At 46.2% G+C, this 8,979-nt stretch overlaps 2 protein-coding genes across 4 annotated transcripts in view; one reads left to right on the forward strand and one right to left on the reverse strand.

The window, feature by feature from the left end:
* Positions 1-6,745, reverse strand: part of LOC116400367 (serum response factor-like) — an 8,645-nt gene extending 1,900 nt beyond the window's left edge. Inside the window, exons 1-5 of one of the 3 annotated variants that reach the window (XM_031878166.1) lie at positions 6,409-6,745; positions 5,176-5,956; positions 1,155-1,263; positions 925-1,041; positions 193-393 (exon numbers count right to left, since the gene is read on the reverse strand). In XM_031878166.1, the coding sequence (XP_031734026.1) occupies positions 193-393; positions 925-1,041; positions 1,155-1,263; positions 5,176-5,811 (1,063 nt within the window). In that variant the 5' untranslated portion in view covers positions 5,812-5,956; positions 6,409-6,745. Of the gene's footprint in view, positions 1-192; positions 394-924; positions 1,042-1,154; positions 1,324-5,175; positions 5,957-6,408 lie in introns of all 3 variants that reach the window. The other 2 variants (XM_031878165.1, XM_031878164.1) reach the window with 2 other exon arrangements.
* Positions 6,746-7,237: 492 nt separating this feature from the next.
* The window catches only part of LOC116400387 (opsin-5-like), a 2,887-nt gene continuing 1,145 nt past the window's right edge, over positions 7,238-8,979 (forward strand). The window contains exons 1-5 of the mRNA XM_031878194.1: positions 7,238-7,533; positions 7,710-7,915; positions 8,264-8,363; positions 8,452-8,556; positions 8,633-8,856. Coding sequence (XP_031734054.1) covers positions 7,404-7,533; positions 7,710-7,915; positions 8,264-8,363; positions 8,452-8,556; positions 8,633-8,856 — 765 coding nt within the window. The 5' untranslated portion in view covers positions 7,238-7,403. The remainder of the gene's footprint in view (positions 7,534-7,709; positions 7,916-8,263; positions 8,364-8,451; positions 8,557-8,632; positions 8,857-8,979) is intronic.

Genomic DNA, 8,979 nt, shown 5'->3' on the forward strand with positions numbered 1-8,979 from the left:
GGGCTGGTTCAGGTTTATAGTTAGGGCTGGTTCAGGTTTATAGTTAGAGCTGGTTCAGGTTTATAGTTAGGGCTGGTTCAGGTTTATGGTTAGGGCTGGTTCAGGTTTATGGTTAGGGCTGGTTCAGGTTTATAGTTAGAGCTGGTTCAGGTTTATACTACTATAATTGAATAATAACAACAGTAATGGTACCTGGGTCATGTGACTGGCTTGTCGGGGGGAAAGTGTTGAGGACGGTGAGTCCGCTGTCACTCAGTGATGATGTCGGTGTCGCGTACATCACTGTGTGACCGCCAGGGTACATCATGTGACCTGCCACTGATGTAGAGGATGAAGAGGACGAAGAGGACGACATCACGGGGGCAGGAAGACTGGCTGCAGAGAAACAGAGACCTTCAAAATAAAGGCATATTACCATTTTTGATTAAAACCACCTTCAAAATAAAGGCATATTACCATTTTTGATTAAAACCACCTTCACAATAAAGGCATATTACCATTTTTGATTAAAACCACCTTCACAATAAAGACATATTACCATTGTTGATTAAAACCACCTTCACAATAAAGGTATATTACCATTTTTGATTGAAACCACCATCACAATAAAGGCATATTACCATTTTTGATTAAAACCACCTTCACAATAAAGGCATATTACCATTGTTGATTAAAATCACCTTCACAATAAAGGCATATTACCATTTTTGATTAAAACCACCTTCACAATAAAGACATATTACCATTGTTGATTAAAACCACCTTCACAATAAAGGCATATTACCATTTTAAATTAAAACCACCTTCACAATAAAGGTATATTACCATTTTAAATTAAAACCACCTTGCAATGATCAACGTGAGCTCAGTGCGGGACGTAAGCAGAGACTGCTGCTGTGGAGGAGGCGGGGCCAATGGTCTTACCTGTGGAGTGGATGTCTGAGCTGCTCTGATTGGTGGAGGTCTGAACCTGGATGCTCAGAGGCTGGCCATGCAGCTGGCTGAGGGGGATGGTGTGTGTGCCGGGGGGCAGCGAGACACCTGTGGACAGGTGAGGGGGGGGCAGAGACAGGTTAGAGCTGCTGGGAGGTCTGAGACTAGTGAGAACATCACAGAAGAAGAAGCAGGTGACAGGAAGCTCCGCCCACACCTACCTGACATCAAGGTGAAGCCTCCAGGTAGCATGACCCCGGCCGACGTCTTCAACACCGTCCCGTTGGAGGAGGAGGGGGGGGGCTGCCAGGAGGGGGCGCCGGTCTGCACCTGCATGGACACGGTGGACGAGGAGGAAGAGGAGGACGTGAACGCTGGTTTGATCACATCCTACAGGAAGAGACAGACAGGAGGGGGCGGGGCTGAGCACACACCTGGAAACACCTGAGACTCAGCAGCCAATCAGCATCAACCGCTGTGATCAAACTCTCTATAATAATAATAATAATAATAATACATTTTATTTATATAGTGCTTTTCATAAAACTCAAAGACACTTTACATTAAAATCATCATATATAAAAGCAATACACTAAAAACATAAAATACACAATAGTGGTCACACATTAAAAGCAGTTTTGAACAGGTGGGTTTTGATCTGTGATTTGAATGTGCAAAGGTCAGTGCAGTCTCGGATGTGTTTGGGGAGAGAGTTCCAGAGGGAGGGGGCAGCTATGGAGAAGGCTCTGTCGCCCCATGTCCGGTGCTTAGTCCTGAGTGGAAGAGACAGGAGGTTGGCATCAGAGGAGCGGAGCGACGGGATGGAGTGTGGTGGTGAAGCAGGTCGGTGAGGTAGGAGGGGGCCTGATTGTGGAGGGCTTTATGAGTGAGGAGAAGGATTTTGTATTGGATCCGTTGTGGGACGGGGAGCCAGTGGAGGTTCTGGAGAACAGGGGTGATGTGGTCGCGGGAGCGGGTGTGGGTAAGCAGCAGAGTTTTGGATGTACTGGAGTTTATTTAGGATTTTGGATGATGTGCCGTGAAGAATGTTGTTGCAGTAGTGGCTCACTGGCCTAAGAGGGTTGTCTGGTAACCGCAGGGTCAACGGTTCGATCCTCAACTGGGACGTGTCACGTGTCGTAGTGTCATAGCCTGAGCAACCACTGAACCCCAGGCTCCCCTGGCGCCTGTCATTGGCAGCCCACTGCTCCCGGGATGGGTCAAATGCAGACAAATTTCGTGTATATGTATATAACAATAAAAAGGGATTCTATTCAATTCTTGAGGTGATGAAGGCGTGGATCAGAGTTTCAGCAGCGGAGACGGGCTATGTTTTTTTAAGTGGAAAAAGGCAGTTCTGGTGATTTGTTTGACGTGGTGTTCAAAGGAGAGGTTGCTGTCAAACATGACTCCGAGGTTGCGGATGTGTGGGGAGGGAGACAGAGTGGAGTTGTCGATGGTGAGGCAGAAGTTGTGACTGGTTTTGGTAAGGGATTTGGGACCGATGATGATCATGTCAGATTTATCACAGTTCAGTTTGAGGAAGTTGGTTTGCATCCATGATTTAATGTCAGTGAATTGCATTGAAGTGAATGGGAAACTCCAACAGAACCCGTAGTCTGGTACGTTCTACCGAAACCTTCTAAAGCAGGGGTCGGCAACCCGCGGCTCTTCAGCCCTCTGTTGCGGCTCCCTGAGTCTACATCCACACGAACACGTTCAACAAACAGAGACGATCTCCGTCCACACGGTGTTTCACCATCGTTTTAGAAACGATCTCCGTCCAGACTAACACGCCTGAAAATGAATATCACGTGACTATCCACGTACACCGGGTGTGATGGTGCGGATGTAAACAGGACGTAGATTGGTTGCTTAGTTAAAAGAAATACGACGGAGTAATAAAGTAGTCTTTAATAATGAAAGGTCGTGTTTGATACATAAGATCTTCTCTATGAACTCAAACACACACATTTAGTGGAAATTTTAGACGTTTTATTTCTCAGACTTAGTTCCAGCGCTGCAGGTCTTTATCTCTCTCATCATATTTACTTTCATATTAACACTTACACGTGACGTTTACTAGATTATGATCCATGAATGAGGTCAACACACGTCTCTCACTCGAAGCTCTGCTGCTGAAGTCTGTCTACTGGAGAGCATTATGCTTCTGCTCCTTTATAGTTCATGTGTGGACTTCACCAAAGTTCAGAAATAAGAAGAATCCGTCCTCCTCAAAGCCGCTAACCGTAACTTCAGACGTCTCCGTAGGTCTGATACCTCCGCTGGACACGCTGCTCACTGATCGCTCCACTAACAGCTGCTTGCTCCGTAACAATGCAGACTCTAACTGAACAACAGCTGCTAGTAAAGACAACACGGTCAGCATCGCCTGTAATCAGTCGTCCATGTTGAGTTAACTTGGTAGTCGATCGGTAATCAAGCTGTTGTTGTTTGTGATCTTCAGGGTAAGGGTCACGTGATAGGGGCGTGACCAATCAGGGAAGGACACGTCGTGACTGCTAACAACCAATCAAGTAGCGAACGTGTGGGTCTACGTCATCGTTTATAAACATATCTGTTTTCGAGTGTAACCCCGGAGCTTTCAAACTTCTCCGTTTTTGGTGCTCTAAAACTCGGGCGTAGTGAAGACGCTCAGTGTAAACGTATCAGACTTATGTGTTTAAAATGAGAACGTAGTCGTGTGGACACGATGGTAGTATTGTGGACACGGCCTCAGGCTGTGACAAAAATAACATGGAAATAAATAACGTTTATTTGTTTTTAATTGTTTGCACAGTGGACGATCTTCCAAAGGGAACTCCTTTTATCTTGGAGTTTAGGGTTTGAGGTGATACTGTCACTGGAAATAAAAAATGTTTTAATATTTTGTCACTAAAATGTGCATCACATCCTGTTACATTGCTGTGAGGAGCCTTTCCCTGCAGGAGGCTCATCATGATTGCAGACCCCCCCCCCCCCCCCAGTAAACTATCAATGGATGAATCAAGAAAAGAAAAGTCACGGAGGAAAATAGAGTTTAATTCTGCGTGTTCCGAATCCAGGCCGCCACGTCATTTTATGTGACCCGCGAATCAACCAGCAAAAAAAAAAAAAAATAATTAAAAAATAAATAAAAAATTTAAAGTTAGACTTGACAATAAAAATATCCCCGTAGTCGAAATTATGAGACAGAAAGTCGAAGTTATGAGATAGAACGTCATAACTATGATAGAAAGTGAAAATGATGAGATACCTAAACACACAGTCACAGAAGCAGCTCTTTGGCTGGTTACTGTACACTTGACATGAAATGTATTGTGAGTACATTGAAGACTTTAAACGTGGCTTTAAAACACATGAAATACGTCACGTGGGATTGTGCAAACGCACCCTTGAAAGGATTTTAAGCGTTGAACAAAGTTATTGTAATAACTTGTTTGATATTTGTCTTTGTTATTTTCTTTAATAGTTTGATCTTTGATAGAGTAATGTGGGTTTATTAACCCTAAATTAAAAGGATTTAAGTTATAATAACAGAAATGTGCTTAAATATATTTTTACATTTACATAACTGCATGTACAATATTTAAACACTTGAATAAACAATAATCAAATGCAGAGACAGTTATTTACCAATATGTTAGGAGAAGTTACAGTTACACAGTCTTACATTTACAACCGGCCCTTTGAGGGCGACTGTGATGCTGATGTGGCCCAGTGAAAATGAGTTTGAGACCCCTGCTCTAACGGAACACTGGTACGTTCTAAAGGAACACCGGTACGTTCTAACGGAATACTGGTACGTTCTAAAGGAACACTGGTACGTTCTAAAGGAACACCGGTACGTTCTAACGGAACACTGGTACGTTCTACCTGAACCTTCTAAAGGAACGGAGCCCAGAGAGAAACACTGGTACGTTCTAAAAGAACCTTCTAAAGGAACACTGGTACGTTCTACCTGAACCTTCTAAAGGAACGGAGCCCAGAGAGAAACACTGGTACGTTCTAAAAGAACCTTCTAATGGAACACCGGTATGTTCTAATGGAACACTGGTACATTCTAAATTAACTTTCTAAAGGAACACCGGTACGTTCTAACGGAACCTTCTAACGGAACACCGGTACGTTCTAATGGAACACTGGTACGTTCTAAATTAACTTTCTAAAGGAACACGGTACGTTCTAACGGAACCTTCTAACGGAGACATTACATCACCACCGTGTCTAAAGGAACCTTACCTTGACAGCCTCGGGGCCCCCCTCGGCCTCGGTCACCTGGTATGTGAGGTCGGTCTCCTCGAAGCCCGTGGCGCTCATCCTCTGGTCGGAGGTCGGGTCGGAGCGCGGAGGAGAGTCTGGCGAGTTGAGGCAGGTCTGGATCAGAGCCTTACCCGTCTCTGAGGTGATCATCGGCTGCAGCTTCCTGGTCGCGAAGGTGTACACGTGACCCGTCTCACTGGCGACCAGCAGCAACACCTGCGTACCGGTGAGCGTGGACAACTCGTACGCCTTCTTCATGATGCCTGTCTTCCTCTTGCTGAATGTCGTGTAGCGCCTCAGTTTGTTGTCTATGAACTCCATCTTGATCTTCACTCGTCCTCGGGTTTTCTTGCCGGGTTTGGCTCCCGGCGCCCCGGGGCGGAGCCCGGCGTGACCGGAGGAGGTGGACTGATGTCCGACCTCCCGCTCGCTCCTCTCCCGCTTCACGCCTCTCCTGTCCACGCATGTGTCCTCGTCATCCCCAGAGTCAGAGTCCTGGTCGGAGCCGCTGTACAACACCTCGGTAACGTCTTCGAACTGGTCTCTGTCGGTTCCTCTGTCGGTGTTCAGTACCAATCCGGCCGTGTTGAGCTCGGTTCCGGTTCTAGTTCCCATCCCCCCCCCACCGCTCCGGGCCTAAACCCCTCCGCCTCCCGGTGGACCGAAGCTGGTGTACTAAACTAAACGGTGTAAGGGTAACTTGAATATAGGGGGCATTGAAGGAGATGACTCAGAGGATGCTTTTTCCAGCATTTATTTGCTGCAGAAGACAATACAACACACGCATATATTAACTTATATATATATATATATATAATATATATATATTAAGTTTACATATACCCTTTATTTATTTTAATATGTCCCTTTATATCTATAACCCTCTGCACTTCTGCTCCCTTTCAACAACACAAAACACCACTGTGGGGAGAAACCGGGACTACGGAAGCTCAGGAGGTTTGAGAAGAGGTGAGACGTCATTTCCGCCGGAAATATTAATAAATAAATAAAATAACGCTAAATAAAAATAAGTCATTTAGATAAAACACACATAACACAGCAGGATCGTTAAATGACAAAAACAGAATTCAAATATTACAAATCGGAAATAATAAAGTGTTTAACTCCGTTACATGCGGATGAGCTGCACGGCTAGCTAAGCTAAGCTAACTAGGTTAGCATCAGTTAGCGCTCACTGTCCATCAAACTTACGTGAAATCACCGGAGAGATCCGGCCGAACAGCGGAGGGACACCGTAGGAAGCCGCGGGGGAATATTTTAGAATAAATCGTGATCCGGTTTCACCGGAATCGGTGCTCAAAGTTACAAAGTAGTGTTTTTAGTACAGTGATTAGTGAGGGCCGGACCTCTGACACACGAGCAGCGCCTGCTGATATCCCTCCGCTGTGGAATGTAGTTCTCCATACAGTACGCACTATATTCTCTCTCCTGCTCTAAAAAATATTACACAGGGTACGTCATCAGAAACGTTCCCTGCACGTCGTCCCCTGAACGTTTTAATCATGACGTGTTATAGAAGAGCTGTGACGTTACGGAGGTAGTGCGCAGTGATACCAAAAAGGTAACGTGTTCATAAGGACACGCAGGGGAACTACTTTCCGTCCAAATAAAGAAGCACGTTTCCTGCCACGTCACTGCCGCTCCTTATAAGGTCAAATAACTACAGACTAAGAAAAACTACAAACACGATGTAAATAATCTTTATTGAACTACAAAATGTACAAACAACAAGGCAGGTTGTGATGTCATATGTTATATAGGGGCACCTCAATAAATACACATGTTCTATTATTATTATTATTATTATTATTATTATATCTATCTGTGAATATATATATATATTATATATATACATATATATATGTATATATACTGTATATAGTGGTATAGTAGTAGTGGTAATAGTGTAACATAGAAATATTGCATTAGAGTATGTGTACTTGTACTTCATTGTGGTACTTGAATCAGATCAACAACAGTCAGACAGTGTTGATGACATCACGGATTAATCAGCCAATCAGAGAGCTGTTGTGTTTCCACCGCTCTGACCTCAGACCTCAGACCTGGTCCCTCCTCTGGTCTGGATCCGGTCCACCTGCTGCTGAGCTCTGGTCTATATTTACCTGAGATTATCAGAGAGACTTCCTGTTGTGCCTCACAGAGCTGCTCGGCCTCTCAGCAGCAACATGTCCTTCAGCTCTGCAGACGGAGGCTCCGCCCACTGGAGGAACAACAGCCTGCTGCAGGGGGGGGGGCGGGACCCCCCTCTGTCTGACCAGGGAGAGACCATCATAGGGGTGTACCTGCTGCTGCTGGGTCTGTATACACACACATATACATATATACATACATATACACACAGAGACCATCATAGGGGTGTACCTGCTGCTGCTGGGTGGGTACACACAGATATACAGAGACACACAGTAGGTGTGTGTGTGTGTGTGTGTGTGTGTGTGTGTCCTCACCGTGTGTCTCTGTGGTGTCTTCAGGTTGGTTGTCCTGGTTTGGAAACACCATCGTCCTCTTCGTTCTCTACAGACAGAGAAACGCTCTGCAGCCCACAGAGTACCTGACCTTTAACCTCGCCGTCTCCGACGCCAGCATCTCCGTGTTTGGATACTCCAGAGGCATCATCGAGATCTTCCACGTCTTCCAGGGCAGCGACTACCTCATCTCCTCCATCTGGACCTGCCAGGTACCAGATACCTGAGACTCACCTGAGACTCACCTCAGATATAGTGGCGACCGTGGCTCATGGGGTAGAGATGGTCGTCTGGCAACCGCAAGGTTCGATCCTTGGCTGTTAGGTGTCCCGTGTCGAAGTGTCCCTGAGCAAGACACTGAACCCCTAACTGCTCCCCGGGCGCCTGTCTTAGGCAGCCCACTGCTCCCTATATACAGGGATGGGTCAAATGCAGAGAACATTTTCCCCTTGCGGGATGAAGAAAGTATAATGAAATTAAAAAAATATAATATACCTGAGACTCACCTGAGACTCACCTGAGACTTACCTGAGACTTACCCGTCCTGTGTTCTCCTCCAGGTGGACGGTTTCTTCACGCTGGTGTTTGGTCTGACCAGCATCAACACACTGACGGTGATCAGCATCACTCGCTACATCAAAGGCTGTCACCCCAACAGAGGTTCAGAGTCCAGCTGTGATCTTAGTTTTAAGTTCATTAAACCCAGAAGAACCTTTGTGAACCAGAGAATGTGTTTGTTGTGTTACAGCTCGTCACATCAACAGGACCAGCGTGTCCGTCAGTCTGCTGCTCATCTGGATCACAGCTGGATTCTGGTCCGGAGCGCCGCTGCTCGGCTGGGGGAGCTACAAAGGTACAAAGATCCTGATCCAACTCAACTCTCTTACCTCTGACCTCTGACCCCCTGACCCCTCTGTGCCCCCCCACAGATCGTGGGTATGGAACCTGTGAGATAGACTGGGCCAAGGCCAACTACTCCAGCGCCTACAGGTCCTACATCATCTCCATCTTCATCTTCTGCTTCTTCGTCCCGGTGCTCGTAATGCTCTTCTGCTACGTGTCCATCATCAACACGGTGAAGAGGGGCAACGCTCTGTCAGCGGAGGGAGATCTGAGCGACCGCCAGAGGAGGATCGAGAGGGACGTCACCATCGTGAGTCCTCATGAGTCTGAGTCTCATGAGTCTGAGTCCTCATGAGTCTGAGTCTTCATGAGTCTGAGTCTTCATGAGTCTGAGCCCTCATGAGTCTGAGTCTTAATGAGTCTGAGTCCTCAT

The sequence above is a fragment of the Anarrhichthys ocellatus genome, unplaced genomic scaffold (genome assembly GCF_004355925.1).
Source record: "Anarrhichthys ocellatus isolate YVR2014 unplaced genomic scaffold, GSC_Weel_1.0 scaffold165, whole genome shotgun sequence".
Classification (NCBI taxonomy): Eukaryota; Metazoa; Chordata; class Actinopteri; order Perciformes; family Anarhichadidae; genus Anarrhichthys; species Anarrhichthys ocellatus.